This window comes from Kryptolebias marmoratus, linkage group LG6 (assembly GCF_001649575.2).
Source record: "Kryptolebias marmoratus isolate JLee-2015 linkage group LG6, ASM164957v2, whole genome shotgun sequence".
NCBI lineage: Eukaryota > Metazoa > Chordata > Actinopteri > Cyprinodontiformes > Rivulidae > Kryptolebias > Kryptolebias marmoratus.
This window is the reverse complement of record NC_051435.1, coordinates 14,868,644-14,883,810: the sequence shown is the minus strand read 5'-3', so window position 1 is coordinate 14,883,810 and position 15,167 is coordinate 14,868,644. Positions and strand designations below refer to the sequence as shown.

Sequence of the window (15,167 nt, the reverse complement as noted above, 5' to 3'; positions counted from 1 at the left end):
TGGCGTGCTTGCCGGGGAACGATCAGCAGACGTTCCTCATTTAAAGTTCTTTATAGTTTAAAATACTGAATTCATGTTGGTTTAAACAAGTAATCTCCACATTGATGATCACGTTTGAAGCCTGAGGGTGATCATTGATAAACTGGGACTCCTGAAGCCTCTTCCTCCTGTTCAACTCAAATAATCATCACATAATTCACATTGTAGCTCAGGATCTCCTTATAGACAGTTTAGACTACAGGCACAGTAACCAACCTATTTCATATTCACCTCCAGAAGATTTTATTTAGATTCCCTTAAAAACTAGAGTTCCTGCACATCCTACATTTATGGGGATAAAAAGCTACACGTTCAAATTCAGCTGACTGCCTTAGTCTGCAAATTAAATGTTCCCGAACACAAGTCACAGACACGATACGTTCCACTAGAAATGATTTATTAGTTAAATGAGTAGATATAGTTGAACACGTGACACAGCATGCATGATGAAAACAAAGAGGGAAGTTGAGCGCAGAACAGCTCCAAAAAACGTGCACATGCGCCAGCTTTTACTGGTAATTCTAAATAAACCACATGGAGACGTGCCGTTTTTGCTCTGCAGCCATTACAAAAATAACTATCGGTTAGAATACTGCGTTGTAACAATAGTTTAAATAAAATCCAAAACATAAAATTACATTTGTTTTTTTAAAACTGAGAGAGGCAGAGCGAGCTACCTGTTGTAGGCTCGCTCCTTTTTCGCCCTCTCCAGGGCCTTGTCCATGGTCTTTTCATTCTCACCTCGACACTTGGGGCAGTACCACTTGCCTTTGGGCTTATGGTTGAGCCCGACGCAGGAGAAGTGGAACCACTCGATGGGGCACTCCTCGTTATCGCAGCCGATCATCTCGCCGTAGGACACCTGCTCACACAGACAGTACGTCGGCTCGTCCGGGTCGATGGGCAGGTCGGGAGGCGACACCTCCCTCTCCGACTTCCCTTTAGACCGTTTCTTCTTCTTGGAAGACGTTTTGGCCCTCTTCTCCCGAGACGCGCCCACCTCCTCGGCGTGATCCAGACCCCCATAACATTCCCGGTTTTCCCCGTTCTTCTGCCGCCTCGAACGTTTCCCCCCGGCTTTGTCTGCGGCGGCCGAACTCGGCGTGAGCTCGTCGCGCTTCTTCTCGTGGTGGCCCGACTTCCCCGGGGTGACAACCGCAGACGAAGAGGACATCAGGGACGTTGCAGTGGTCGTCATAGATGTCGTCGTGGTGACATGACTTTCCGGGACGTCTTGAGAGGAGAGGAGGAGTTCCGAATGCCAGTCTATCTGTCGTGTCCGGTTCTCCACCAACTCCACCTGTAACAAAGAGCAGGAAGTCCTTTCAGCATGTTTGGGTTCAGCCGTTTTGATACACAACTTTTTGATGAGTTAATGTACAAAACTGTAGGTTGATTGAATGGGTTGTACATTGTTAAGATAAAATCTTACAAATTCAGACTTGAAGGTTTTGCTCCAACTTACCATCTGACCGGCAATCTGGATCTTTTCGTCCCCAAGCTCCTGACTGCGGATCAGCGCCCTCTGAATGGATAACTGAAGCTTGCGCCTCTGAAGTAAGTCGGGCTCGCGGCGGTACCGCTCATACACATCGTCAAGCTCCTTCAGGACATCTGAAAGACAGTCGACCCCAAACAGAGACCAAATGTCAGCAACACATCCCTGTTTGTAACAAATTCTCCTGACTATTTTATGCACGTCCTATAGCACTGTACCTTGGTACTTGGCATCAATTTCCCTCATGAGGGACACACTCCTCTGCAAGTCAAAAGGCAGAGACTCCACCAGATCCAGATACTCCTCCACATAATTCACAACTACGTGTCCGGGGTCACCATTGGTGGGGTTCAGCATTGCGGGTCCTCCTTAAACCCGGCGCACTCCTCCAACCTGCAAACACTGAAGTGTTGACATCATTTTCACTGCTGCTGTAAAGCCATCCTGCTCCAGTAATACATTATACATGGGATTTTTTTCCCCGAATTATTTGCTGGGTAAATCAATGCAAAGTCTCTTTACGAATAGCTGCTGCTGCTTCACAGAGTAACATTTAATTGTATTTAGCTCGTTAGCCGGCTGTAACACGGAGCTTGTTATTCCGTGACACACACACACACACACACAGTTACGCCCTCACTGAACACTCACCCCGACCTTCTACGACGTAAAAAACAAACCGAGCCTTCGGAAACACGACCTGACGTTACACGACCGAACCCGAACTGGGTCAGTTTGAACGGCTTTCTCTCGTGCTCGCTGAACCGTAACTGTTAGCTAAGTTAGCCTGCTAGCTTGCAACGTTAGTTAACGAAACGTGGCACGAATGGGGAGGAAAAAAAGATAGAAACAACGCGAATCTGTGGTACGTCGTGTGTAGGCTGTATGCGTAAGCGCTTACCTCTTTATATATATTTCTTTTTTTAACAGTCTCTCACTCTCGACGTTGTCGCTGCTTGTACTGCTAATGCCTGATTGAGTGGAACTACTGGAAGCAACATAGGTCGCTGAAGCTCGCAAGCTGCTGTGCGCATGCGCTGTACTTTCAGAGCGGCAACAACACTGGGAGGATTCCCACCGCTGTTTATCGTATGAAACCTCCCCAGAAATGGTAAAAAAATGAACTAGTTTGTGACATAAGAACATTTCTTTCAAGTGGAATACGGACTTATTGCATTACTATACACTTACAGCGTTTGTGGTCAAAGTCACCTAAAAACCTATTGCACCTATTGCAGCAGTTTTTGTGTAGACATATTCACCATGTTTGATGAGCCAACATCGCCATCTTGTGGCAGTCGCCAGCATAGACTTCCCGTCATAATGGACTGGTTTCCAAATTGAATTTTAAATTTAATTTTAAAACTAAAACAAGCTTACGATTTACTAATTATATGTTATTAACCCATACTCGTTTGTGAATTGGATGCATTTCCACTGGACTATTCCAGTGACATAACTGAGTATTTGTTTTATTTTTGTTTAAGTTTTATTTAATATACTTAAAATAAACAACCAAGTGCATATTTTTGTTTACCAGATTCAAAGTGCTTTGTTTGACCAGACGGTCCACACTCTGACCTTTATTCAGCATGTTAAGAACACATTTAAATGTTTACTGTAATATAGCTTTATACTGGAAGTTAGATTTTTCAGGTTTCAAACAGCTTCCTGAAGGCCGGACCGATCTCCTGGATCATGTCTGAGGTGGTGGTGGACCTGCCGTGTCGCTGAAACGCTTGGCTGTTGCACTGTCTGGTAAGCGAACACGCACCGAATGCTGCAACCACCGATGGATTCATACTGAAAGAAAGTAAAAGTCAGGCATTAGGAAACACAGACTCTACAGTTATCAGATACAAATCTATCTGCTGCTTTTTTAATTTAACTTTCTCACAATGTTATATCTGCCTCTGTGTGTGTGTTTGTCTGTTAGCTAAATACTTCATGAACCACTGGATGAATTTAAGTCAAACGCTCAAAAAGTGATGCTTGGATATCCATCTACAGGTGAAGTCAACTCAAATCAACAAGGCTGCCACAACCAGCTGGAAATACAAAAATGGCTACAACTCAGTCAGTTCTACAGATATTGAGCTAAAATGTGTTGTGGTAGTAGCTGAGAGTCATTCCCACATGCTCCAAGCACCAACAGCTCGCACAAGGCCTCTGTTTAAAACTTTGGTAGCTAAGGTGAAGAAATGCTTCAAGAAATGCTGCTTTCACCGTAACATTTATCTTGTCTGACGATGTGAATATTTAAATTTAATGGAGCCCTCACCTTCTGATCGCTCCTGCTGCTGCAGCAGAATGAGCCCAGTGCGCCAGGACTCCCATAGATCCGGACAGGAGATCACCTTGTCCACCGCATCGTCTCCCACTGCCTTCAACACTACACGAGTACACTAAAAACAGTATCACACAACATAAAGTCACCAAAAATAAAAGATGCTCCAAAGCTTCCCAGACTACAGATTTATAACATTGAACAAGGTCAACTGGGAGAGTTTAAAAACATGCCTGAAGTTGTGTTTGATACCGACCCTTACTGCCGTCTGAAATGAGGTCCTGTTCACCCTTCAGCACCAGAGTGAGGTTGCCCATAGCACCGCTGAGCTGCATGACGCTGCGCGAATGGTCGCTGCTGTTCAGGGGCTCGTGGTGCTAAAAATGACAGCACGGAAACCCACGTCAGCGCAAAGAACTGGCACGAGACGTTGACCGACAGAACTCCGCCGAAAACAAACCCACCAGTGCCTCAAACAGTCGAGTGAACTCCATGAAGTTGGGTGTGAGGATACCCTTCTGGTACCCCTGGATGACAGATGGTTGTTGTGTAACAAGCCATAATCCATCCTGTTGAAAACAAGCGACGCCTGAATGACTCCGCACAAAGGAGCTCGTGTGTTCCAGCAGCTCAAACTGGATTTTAATCCAACACTTACTGCGTCAATAACTATGGGAATATCTCTTGCTTTGGACCTCTCGATCACCTCCTGAAAAAGAGAACGAATTATCCACCTGTTTGTCCGAGACACGCATTACCGTCAGACATATTGGATCTCTTTTGAGCATCTTCCACATGCCTTGGTTGTTTTCAGTAAAGAGTCTTCTCTGCCCAGACCAGGTCCCACAACGAGGCTGTGGAGTCTTGGGAGCCACTTCTCGATTTCTTCCACTGCGTTCGGGCTGTCCCTTCACACACACACACACACACACAGTCAAAACAAAAACAAATAAATCTGACAAGTTGCGTCTGAGCCAAACTAACACACAGCGATCCGATTGAAAAATCCTGCAATATTTCACGCCCTGCCCAAGTGGTATTTAATTACAGATGGATGTGGGCTCGTACTTACAGAACAGGGTGCACTATCAGCTCGGGGCTGTATGATTTTATCACAGTCGCAGCATCTTTCGTGCAGAACACGTGAGACAAGTCAGCCCCCTGAAAATAGAAAAAAAAAAGGTGCTGACTTTGACTCAAAGCTCAGCTGTAAAACATCAGCGCTCAGAATTGCAGCTCACCACTTTGAGTGCAGAAATGGCAGCAAAGTACGGCGCTCCGGTGTAGCTTTATGGAAAGAAATGAAAAAGATTGAGTGCAAACGTTTCCATGCAATATCATCTTTTCTTTGTTGTTGCATTTGCAGCATACTCTTGGCATCCTCCGATGATCCCAATTCGCCCGTCTTGTCCCTTGTGCTTCTTGGATGTCAGTGGAGGGACGACGCTCTTCACCAGTGAGAAGACTTCCTCGTCCATGGCTCTGTGCGAAGACGAGCCCAAACTGTTGTAGCGCTCAAACACTGAGGAAACAAACAGGAGAGTTTTAACGTAGAAAAACAAAACGGATTTGACTTTATTTGTGTCAATCCATTCTTTTTTTTTTTGTTAAATGTTGGATCAGGATGACACTACAGCCGACTCGTGTTTGACTTCCTCCACACGCGCTCCACCTCCACGACGCCCGAGACAATACCTAATGCGTCTGCGCTCAAAGAGTCTTTCTTGGGCGAAGCGCGTCCACGCGTGTGCGACGGGGAGGCGCTGGCGAAGACCGGGGCGCGGGCCCGAGGGTCGGCCGCCTTTGCCGCCGAGCCCGGTCTGGCCGAGGAGATGCCGGCGAACATCTGGGCGAGCATCTGGAGCATGTGCAGCTCGCGGGCGTGCTCCGTCTCGCGGCGGCGGTCCTCCACCTGCAGGCGCTGCTCCTCCACGCGGTAGAAGCTCTCCTCGGCTTGGGCGCTCTGCTCCAGGAACTGCTCCATCAGCTTCTCCATGGGGAAGTTGGAGCGCCGCTTCCTGGGCCGCTTGGGCGTCCTCGCGGGCAGATTGCCGGCCGACTGGCTGCTATTCTGGGGTCTCGATGTGGTGCCTAAAGGAAAGGGGGCGATTTAGAAACTTTTCTCATCACTCCAGCAGCAGGAGAATGTAAAAGATATGGAGAAAGCGCTTACTGTTGTTGCCAACTGTGACTTTAAGTGGGACAGGGATGGGGACAGTCGGGTATTCCAGCTTGACTTCAGTCTCAGCAGGGTAGGGACACTCTCCTGTGCTCTCCACGTCCTGAGCATCCTCTCCATCCTCCTCCAGGCCGTCCCCGGCCTCCTCCGCTCCCGCCCCGCTCTCCATCATCAGCTCCTGCGCGTCGAGAGCCGGCCGGTTGCTCAGAATCCTCTCCATGACGTCGTAGAACTTGCAGATCTTGTGGTACTGCCCGTTGTTCCGCAGGTTCCCCTCCTTGGCCAACAGGTACTGGCGCTTGAGGCTTTTGATCCGCACCCTGCACTGCTCGGGCGTCCTCTCGAAGCCCATGGCCCCCAGCCTGCGGGAGACGTCGCGGTACACGAAGCTGTTTCGGAAGTTTCCATCCAGCGCCGCCTGGATGTCCTGCTCCCCCCAGATGTTCAACAAGGTCCGCGTCTCCACGTCCGACCACAGGAAGCCCCGCGTCGTGTTGACTAGCATCCTAGCTGGACCGAACCGGTCTCGTTCCCCCAGCCCGGGGAGCTGAATGTTGACACGGCAGAATAACGAAGGAGGTCAGATCCAGAGCTGCATCAAAGCGGCGGGACGCAGCTAACCCGAACAGCGTCCAGTGGCCATTTTGATACTAGCTCACAGGAAGTCCTTGAAGCGGCGACAAATTTAGCCTTAAACTTTGGGTTCATAACAAAACCGGGAGGAGGCGAACTCTGCGTGTGCTAGCCGAACCCTCGCAGTCTCTGTTTATCCCCTCACGTCGTGATAAAAATGCGTAGCTCGGTATTTTCGGGGACAAACTGAATAGGGGTCAGCTTCCGGAGCCGTTAGCGCAACCTTTGCCTCCATTGACGGAATTTCCAAACTGACCTCTGATCAGTCCTCTGAGGTTAATTTTTTACCGCCCGCCCCGTCGGTGAGGTGTCTGCTGGGTCCTAAAGTCCGCGGATACTTACGGGCGGCTCGCCTAAAAGACCAGCTAACCCTAATTTAGCCACAACACAGCGGTGATAAAGAATAAAATAAAATAAAATCTCAAATGGTTTCCTTCACGTTACCTTTCTCGTTCAAAAAGATGAGCGTGGCGAGAATCGACAGCGCGAGTGTGATCAACGAAAACGAAAACGGCGTCTGAATCTGTTGCTGAAGCATCGTCGTTTTTTTGTGAAACTGCTGCCACTGACGGTCTGAGCTTCTCCACGCCTGGAGGACCCCCCCTTCACCCTGCAGAGTCCTTCTTACCTAAACGGGAACTGCGTTTCAACGCCGAAAAGTGCACACAAAAGCTCCTGATCATGAGGCGTCCTGACCCGGAGCGGACCCAGAAGAGAACGGCGGTGGTGCGTTCAGAGGCTCCTCGGACAACCCGGTGTCAAAACAAACCGACGCTGCACCTCTGCTAGCAGACAAACCGGAAGTGCTTTCAAATGTAGTCGCTTTGGGAATATCACGACAAAGTTTCAATATTTTTAAATCTTGTCAATAACGTTAATAATCACTTGTTTTAAGACACAATAAATATTTTTGTAAGGTGAGACTTAAAGTATAAATGAGGGAAACACTTTTTATGAGAACTACTAAGAAAATAATGAAACTTCACGGTCATTATTCTAATCTTTACTCGTCAATATATGTTTCATTTAGGTTAGAAACAATGGTGAGTTTATGTCTGAACTGTTTGTTTAATTATTGCTTTCAAAGGGGTTAAATTATTTGAGTTAATTGATGAAGTTTAAAAACTACAACTGATCCAATCTGATCAGATTAGGTCCATGGGTCATTTATGCCCTGTGTTTTGTCTTGTGGGTAAAACTGTCTTATTTAACAGTGTTTATTTAACTGATTAACTTAACAGCAGATGTGGTTTGTACAACACTGGGGTCAACTAATCAGACGCTCTCAGATGTTTGTGATTCCACGCCTCTTAGGAACAAGTTACTGGTTTATTTAAGAACCCTTCTGAGTTTACAATCCTCTTCTTGCTGCCGCTGATTCAAGCAAAGCTGGTAGAGCAGTTTACACACTTCCTATGCAATCATCAACAGTGCAACTGAAGTAATAGCATTTTTACTACTATTTCTTCTACTACTAAAACTACTACTATTATTTTTTACTACTACTACAATAACATAAACATCTACTATTTCTACTACTGCAATAACGACTACTACTATTTTTACTACTACTACTATTATTAATAGTAATAATAAATTGGTGAACAGTTAAGGCCTAATTAGACTGTTTAGTATCATATTTATTGTAATTAATTTATATATTAAATTAATCCTACTTCTTATGTTAATTTATTAGACAGTTCAATGATGATCTGTCATTTTGGAGACACAGTCGCACAACACAGCCCTGATTTGCAGAACATTTGTATGTTTTTAATTTACTGCAGGCTGGAAAACATGTCCCACTTCAGAGCTGAAGAACTGCAGACCTGAATCCGAGCCCCCTCCAGGCCCGCGGGCCTCACTTGACCATCGCGTTCAGACGAGGAGCCTGTAAGTCAGAACTCTGGGTAAAGCCTGCCCTCGGCTCACTTCTTCTCCAACTTCCTGTTTGGCGTCGCTTGACTTTTTAAAGTTCACGCTCTCACTCCGGACTGGAGAACGAGCCAGAGACTGGCCGCTCATGTCGCGGAAACCAGCTGCTTTTTTCATAAAATGACGTTTAGCTGTTAAAACTCGCGACTCAGACCGCGTATCTCCTCCTCCTCTTGTTTCTTCGTCGCCGGGGGTTAACCAGGACCTCCACCCCGCGGTGCTGTAAGCGGGACTGGGGCTCCCCAACATGCCCGACATGTCGAAGATGAAGAAGCCCGACGTGAAGGTAGTCCTGCTGGGCGACATGAACGTGGGGAAGACGTCGCTGCTCCACAGATACATGGAGAGGAAGTTTAAGGACACCGTCAGCACCGTCGGAGGCGCGTTTTACCTCAAGCAGTGGGGGCCTTACAACATCTCCATCTGGGACACAGCGGGTAACACCACGTTTTATTATTCTGAGCTTATTACTCTTCCTCCGTTTGAATTACCTGTGGGAGCGGGACTCCACCTGAGGCAATCTGCAGCACGTGACCTCTGCTAGGAACAACACGAGAAAACTCAACACAATCAACCCCTTTTAGGCCACACATGAGGCAAAAACAACCCAATAATCCAACACTGGGGGCCAAATCATCAAAGATTTACATTTAAACTCTTTTAATGTTTAGGCAAATGGGGAAACTTGTTCATCTAGTTTGTTTGAGATCAACAGTGGGCACACAAAATGTTGGTTTTAAATGGTTAATCCTAAATTCAGAGTTAAATAATAATAGACTGGCATCAATAAAGTGACCAGAGGCTGATATGAAACTAAAACAGCTCAAGTTTTAGTTTCATATCAGCATATCTGAGGTCCTTTCTGGGTTCTGGGCTTTCCTTCGGAGCTGCAAGTTTGTCTGACTGATGCAGGGCAAAACAAATAGTCTTATTTTTATGGACTTTGTGTCTATAAAAAGTAGCTTTGAGTTTATCATTCGCCGAGACCTATTTGAAGCTCTGGGAAGTTTTAACTTCAGCATGTGACTCTTACATCTGCGGCCAACCAAAGTGCACCACAGGCTCTGTTTTAAAGCCTTGCCTTATTGTTGTGAATCCCATTTTACCTTTCTGTTGTTTTTTTTTTTTTTGGTAACTATGCCTTTAGGTCGAGGTGCAAATGTTCAGCCATTCATCGTTTCCTGCACGGTGGATCATGGAATCACTGTGTGTCTCGTCATGTGCTCCATTGCTCAATACTGGGCTAAAGTGACCCAATCAAAGAACTTTTTTTTTTTTTTGCAAAACACACTCACATGTTCTGGACCCTAAAGCTGGTGGTTCCCAGCGACGTGTCCCGAATCGAGGCAGACTTCTCAAAAGTCATGGAATTGAAAGGTGGCTACGTTTGCCAAGTGTGGCAATGAACCGAAACGAGCAGCGAGTGGTCGCGCTCGAGAAGGGAGACGCTGTGCTTCCTTATAGGCTCGGTTAGAGCAAAACCAAAACTCTTCAGTAGCTTCAGCCTCTTTTTTTAAAATCTTTTTCTTTTAAACAGACTCTTTACTTTCACGCACAAAAGTGAAAATACCTAGAAGTAGGACTCCAGTGAATATTTATTAGCCTTATTCAGACATTACCTATAAGGCTGACAACAATCAGAGGGTTGCTTTTTGTCCAGGCAAAGGCCCATGACCCACCAGTTGAGAATCCCTGCCTTAAAGTGTATTTTGTTGCTAACTCCCTGCTGTAAGGCCTTCACAGTGATAACCACTGAAATATCCCATATTTGCTCCGTTATAGAGACTTTAAAATGGCTTCAAGTTGAAAAAGTGCGTTCAGTTGAATTACGTTCGAACCTGGAGTGCTGGTAATGAGATCAGGATATGAATCATCAGTATTTATCTGTAAAAAAATAGATATATTTTTAAATTAAAATGGTTTTGAGCATCCGTGGCAGCGTGAGTCAGGAGGCGCTCTTTCTTTATTCTGCTGGAAAGCTAAAAAAAACCTCTAAATTTCTGTCTTTTTTCCTTCCAAGAGGTTTGAGCTCTTCGGGCTTTCTGGGGAGGGTGGGGGTCTGTAAGAACAGTTTTCTGTGCCGGACAGTGGCAGCACATTGTGCAACGTGTGCCTAAAAATGAGGAAAGTGGCCAAACGGAGGACGAAAGAAGAAGTTTCAGGCCTAAGCGGTATCTGCGGCAGATGAACCGTGTCTGAAAGGAACGGCTTTAAGAAAACAATCCAGCAGAAACCAGAGAAACCCTCCGCCCTTCAGCTGTTTGTCACGTTTTCAGCTCACTGGGAATCATCTTGTTTGTTGTTGTCTTTATGCCAGAATGACAAGTAGCTAAACAGACAAAAATCAAAACTTTAAAAATGATCATGAAAATGAGTGAAATAGTCAGGCTTTTCACAAATATCACTTATAAATGACCTTTCATACAGGTTGTTCTCATGATGACTGTTTATCTGCTGTCTAAAGTTCATAAATTAGAAAGCACAAAAAGCAAACAGGCGTCCACTTTTATTGGGAGGCTTTTAAATGGAGGTTGTTTGAATTATGAAAGTATTTGTGGGCTTATACTCGTGGCATAACCTTGGATTGAAAACGTTGTATTTTGACGAGTAATTGGTAAAATAAAAGTGTAACATGTTAAACAGCACCATATATTAGTTTCTGCTGCCTGCAGTTTGGCAGATAGTTTGTCACAAACCTCCAGTGTTGTTTCCACTTGCTTGTTTAACCACAAAAAGCCCCCGCTTAGTCATCTTGAACTCTCACATACTTATCTGCCCAGCAGTGACTGATAAACCCAGCTGTCATTTATCGTTAGGCCTTAAACGCTCCAGCCCCGACGCCGGTTCGTGACGGGAACGGCTCATGTTGTTTCAGCTTTTTTTTTTTTATTAATCTCCAAACTGCTCCACATTCTTGCATTGTGTAAACACGAATTCCAGTAAACCTCCTTTGGTGACAGGCACGTTTCCCCCAAGGACTGGGGCTGGTGGGCCGAGGAGATAAAGCACGCCAGGCCATGTCGCCGCCAAGCCACTTCCTGCCTGTGTGCCGCCTCGCGAGCCGTGACCTCTGCCGCGGCTCGCTGTTACCTGCGGTCAGTCGGCGCGGGGGAGAAACGACAGATCAGCACGGCTGAGTCACTTCAGAGTTATTGTTTCACAGCTTCAACCGTAAAGCCGTGAAAGAGAAGGAAGTTTCTGGACAGGTTCATTGAGACGTTTTTCCTTCTGATAGTTTTTTTTTTTTTACCCTTTCAGTTTCAATCTAATGTCAAGTTTTTAAGATGGTGCTTGACTGTCATGAATAACACCCGTCTGTTTCCTGTTTGCATTAAACAGTGTTTCCTAAAAACACTAAAATGACTCAGTAGTTGTCTTTTCTGTGACTTACTAGAGTTAACAGCATAAAAAAGGAAATCTCTGTAGACAGGAGGTCTAAAAATGGAACAAAGAACTGATCTGACTGCAGCGGGCTGTTTCAGCTTTGCTGCAGATTGTTATTATATAAACTGCAGGCCTCAGGTCTTCTTTGTTGCAAACATCTTTTATATATTTACTGGAAGACCCCCAAAAGGTGTAAAAATCAGTGAAAATGTTGAGCAAACAGTCAGAATGGGCCGCAGTGGGGTTTATGCTCGTGTAAAGCAAAACTAACTAATGATCTGTCACTAATTTGATGGATTAAAAACTTAATTATTGATAATTGAACAGTTGCTATTTTTGTGGAATAACAGTAAAAAGCCTTAGTTTGATCTCTCTGTGTTCATTAATCTTCTTTTAAATATTTAATCCTTCTTAAAGGGTCAAACTTATTACTGTCCTGCTGTATTAAACGTCATTAGTTTGACCAAAGTAAAACAAATAATGAAACCTAAACACATCGCTCAGATGTTCCCTGCTGTATCATTGTATCCAAACACAATGAGCTCTTTGAAGAATCTGCATATTTCAGCAACAAAGGAAGTTTGTGTTCCCAGACTGCTGACCGTCGTACACAAAACTCCCTTTGCTGCTCCTACGCTGCGCTCTGTTTCTGAAGGGCTTGTGTACGCCTACGAATCAGCTACATGAAACACTGAAGCAGAGGGAAACTCCTACAGCACGTTGTTGTCGTTTGTGGGTTTCAGGTTAAGTTGCTTCTCATGACCCATTGACCTCCTGTCTCCTCAGGCCGGGAACAGTTCCACGGTTTGGGCTCCATGTACTGCCGAGGCGCAGCCGCCATCATCCTCACCTACGACGTCACGAGTTGGCAGAGCCTCGGCGAGCTGGAGGAGCGCTTCCTGTCGCTGACCGACACCGCTAACCACGACTGCATCTACGCTTTAGTGGGAAACAAGGTGGATCTCACGGACGCCAAAGCCCAGCTGTCCCAGGACTCCGACGGACTTTCTGAGGATCGATCCACCGCCGCCGCCGGCGACGAGGAGGAGAGGACAGAGCTGCAGGCGGCCCCGGCCTCGCCCGTGTCCCTCTCCGGCTCGGTGCTTCGCAAACAGGTGACACTCGAGGACGCGGTGGCTCTTTACGGCAGAATCATGCGGTACAAAGGTCTGGACGAGACGAGCAAGCTGCCGGCGGACAAGATGTGCTTCGAGACGAGCGCCAAGACCGGCTACAACGTGGACGCTCTGTTCGAGACGCTGTTCGACCTGGTGCTGCCGTCCATCCTGAGGAAGAGGAACGAGGACAAGGAGTCGCCGACGGTGGATCTAGAAGAAGTCGGCAACAAGCGGTCCAGATCCTCCTGCTGTTAGGAACCAAAACAGGAGCCAAGAGGCTTCCGCCAGCAGACTCGTTTTTAACAATCAGCGTGTTAGTCTGAGCACCAGATTCATCCCGTGATGGTACTAATGTTTCACCTGAACCGAGGCTCAACAGACAACACACACACACACACGTGCACACGAACACACACGTTCTTAATGCTGTGAAGATTGTCAGGAGGAGCAAATATAGATGATGATCGGAGAAATTTAGCTTCTTTCTTTATGAGGAAGGGAAATATCACTAATGTCTACAACCTTCCACTTTAATGACTGAAACTGCACTTAATGTGTCCCAAAGATGTCTCAGAGCAGGAAAGAAAAAATAAAGACAATCACTGCTCTTTGCAAATGTTTTACTCTTATAATTTCACAGATTTAACTGCACTAATCGTTAGCAGGGTGACACATTCCACTGTTGATCATTTTAATCACAAATCAGTCTTGATATTGATCTTTATATTTTATTGAGCAAATGAGTGTAAAATATCCCCGTTGAACTTTTTAAAAAGTACTGTGATAATAAAGAGTTTTATTTTGCATATGACTATTTTGTCACATTTAAAAGTGGAACGGTGAAGTCGTTTAAAAATATATACTTTTATTTGAGAAAACAGTCTTGTTAGAAATGATCATTTTGGTACAAGTAAAGCAGATCTTTTAAATGTTTTATTGGATTATTTTTTTAAACCGTTACGCCGAGGTGACGTGGAACAATTCGCCTGTTTTCTAAACTCTGTAAAAGGCTGTAATCTGACCCTGGATCAGTGATCCTGTGTGTTTACGTTCTGGCCTGTTGAGAAGTCAGTGCAGCTTAAAAAAACAACACTGTAGCTGAAAGTATCTGTGGTTTAAGAAAAAAAAAAAGACAAGCTCTGTATTTAAAGCTTCGTTTCACTTCATGGCATAAACAGAATCAGTGCATTGTGTGAACACATGAAAAGATAAAGATGATTTAGCAGTTGTTGATACATGCATAAAAACAAGGTTACTGTAATTTTAAAAACTAAGCTTTGTACATGCAGCAGAAAACAAAGCGGGGTAATAAAACCGTATGTGGCTGGGAGGAAGCGTTAGTGGCTTTACGGCGAGCTGTGGAGCCTAAACCACCGGAAGGTGTGGTTAAACTGAAGCGGTGGATACGTAGACCTGTGCATCTTTGGTTCAGCTGTAATTTACGATCTCGGATGGTTAACGGGTATAGCTGAGGTAATAAGTTAAAAAGTAAGCACCAAAACATATTCAACACATAATAAAATTAACTTTTGTCTCATATTTGAGTTGTTCTCGTTACAGGGCTTCTCTCGTTTTATATACAGTGCATCCTGAAGGCATCACAGAGTCATTGCAAAAAAACAAAAAAAATACAATTCAAGTCTCTCTCACAGGTTCTTCATGCAGACTTGGCAGCGGCTGATGTGCGAAAGGAGCTGGCCCGCTTTTAGTGTCTGTGACGCCGGCTGAGAGTGGAAGTCCTGGTTCATGATCGTCAGCCAGAAGCTGTACTTGTTGGCGAAGTAGTGGCACGTGCCTTTGGCCCCGTTGCACTCGATGAATGGCGCCGTGCGGAAGTCCTCCAGGCAGGAACCGGGCGACGACAGGGACTGCCCGCCGCCTTCGTTTCCTGCCGCTGTGTGCTGCAGGGGACAAAGGTGACAGGGAGAGTCAGGTCAGGTCAAGTGTACATGAAGATTGTTAGGTGTTGAGACATTTATACAGAGATTAAAACCACAAAAAATGACCTCATTTTACAAAAAAAGAGGGGAAAACCTTTCTTGTTTAAAACAGACTTAGCTAAAGTAGAAAGCTGCTTTTGTTTGACTAATCAAA

The 15,167-nt window shown here is 45.6% G+C and overlaps 4 protein-coding genes across 11 annotated transcripts in view; 1 reads left to right on the top strand and 3 right to left on the bottom strand.

Annotated features, from left to right (window-relative positions):
* Positions 1 to 419: 419 nt before the first annotated feature.
* On the bottom strand, positions 420 to 2,618 carry ing1 (inhibitor of growth family, member 1). Of its 2 annotated transcripts, none has more exons than XM_017410169.3 (4): positions 2,439 to 2,618; positions 1,756 to 1,930; positions 1,505 to 1,653; positions 420 to 1,339 (listed from the first exon to the last, which is right to left on the bottom strand). In XM_017410169.3, exons 2-4 carry the CDS (start codon positions 1,892 to 1,894, stop codon positions 713 to 715), a joined length of 915 nt encoding a protein of 304 aa, XP_017265658.1. In that variant the 5' UTR covers positions 1,895 to 1,930; positions 2,439 to 2,618; the 3' UTR covers positions 420 to 712. The 2 variants fall into 2 exon arrangements, with proteins under 2 accessions (XP_017265658.1, XP_017265657.1); XM_017410168.3 differs by having other exon boundaries at positions 1,756 to 1,939; positions 2,439 to 2,613.
* Positions 2,619 to 3,063: 445 nt separating this feature from the next.
* naxd (NAD(P)HX dehydratase) lies at positions 3,064 to 7,421 on the bottom strand. Of its 5 annotated transcripts, XM_025004691.2 has the most exons (12): positions 7,265 to 7,382; positions 5,998 to 6,550; positions 5,520 to 5,915; positions 5,196 to 5,346; positions 5,066 to 5,111; positions 4,897 to 4,985; positions 4,624 to 4,732; positions 4,483 to 4,533; positions 4,289 to 4,393; positions 4,081 to 4,201; positions 3,819 to 3,942; positions 3,064 to 3,340 (listed from the first exon to the last, which is right to left on the bottom strand). In XM_025004691.2, exons 2-12 carry the CDS (start codon positions 6,506 to 6,508, stop codon positions 3,190 to 3,192), a joined length of 1,854 nt encoding a protein of 617 aa, XP_024860459.1. In that variant the 5' UTR covers positions 6,509 to 6,550; positions 7,265 to 7,382; the 3' UTR covers positions 3,064 to 3,189. The 5 variants fall into 5 exon arrangements, with proteins under 5 accessions (XP_024860459.1, XP_017265596.1, XP_017265598.1 ...); XM_017410107.3 differs by lacking the exon at positions 7,265 to 7,382 and having other exon boundaries at positions 5,998 to 7,074; XM_037976303.1 differs by lacking the exon at positions 7,265 to 7,382 and having other exon boundaries at positions 3,202 to 3,340; positions 4,058 to 4,201; positions 5,998 to 7,074.
* A 1,136-nt stretch (positions 7,422 to 8,557) lies between these two features.
* rab20 (RAB20, member RAS oncogene family) lies at positions 8,558 to 14,204 on the top strand. Its single transcript, XM_017410234.3, has 2 exons — positions 8,558 to 9,008; positions 12,742 to 14,204. Exons 1-2 carry the CDS (start codon positions 8,819 to 8,821, stop codon positions 13,326 to 13,328), a joined length of 777 nt encoding a protein of 258 aa, XP_017265723.1. The 5' UTR covers positions 8,558 to 8,818; the 3' UTR covers positions 13,329 to 14,204.
* Positions 13,922 to 15,167, bottom strand: part of col4a2 (collagen, type IV, alpha 2) — a 53,554-nt gene continuing 52,308 nt past the window's right edge. For all 3 annotated transcript variants that reach the window (XM_017410229.3, XM_017410228.2, XM_017410232.2), the window contains one exon: positions 13,922 to 14,974. In XM_017410229.3, the coding sequence (XP_017265718.1) occupies positions 14,720 to 14,974 (255 nt within the window). In that variant the 3' untranslated portion in view covers positions 13,922 to 14,719. The remainder of the gene's footprint in view (positions 14,975 to 15,167) is intronic.

Coding starts and splice junctions, on each gene's coding strand:
- ing1 (XM_017410169.3), bottom strand. CDS start 1,894: ATGCTGAACCCCACCAATGGTGACCCCGGACACGTAGTTGTGAATTAT. Junction 1,654..1,755: donor AATTGATGCCAAGTACCAAG/GTACAGTGCTAT, acceptor ACTGTCTTTCAG/ATGTCCTGAAGGAGCTTGAC. Junction 1,340..1,504: donor TCCAGATTGCCGGTCAGATG/GTAAGTTGGAGC, acceptor TCTTTGTTACAG/GTGGAGTTGGTGGAGAACCG.
- naxd (XM_025004691.2), bottom strand. CDS start 6,508: ATGCTAGTCAACACGACGCGGGGCTTCCTGTGGTCGGACGTGGAGACG. Junction 4,986..5,065: donor CCATTTCTGCACTCAAAGTG/GTGAGCTGCAAT, acceptor TTCTATTTTCAG/GGGGCTGACTTGTCTCACGT. Junction 4,202..4,288: donor CTCGACTGTTTGAGGCACTG/GTGGGTTTGTTT, acceptor TGTCATTTTTAG/CACCACGAGCCCCTGAACAG.
- rab20 (XM_017410234.3), top strand. CDS start 8,819: ATGCCCGACATGTCGAAGATGAAGAAGCCCGACGTGAAGGTAGTCCTG. Junction 9,009..12,741: donor CTCCATCTGGGACACAGCGG/GTAACACCACGT, acceptor CTGTCTCCTCAG/GCCGGGAACAGTTCCACGGT.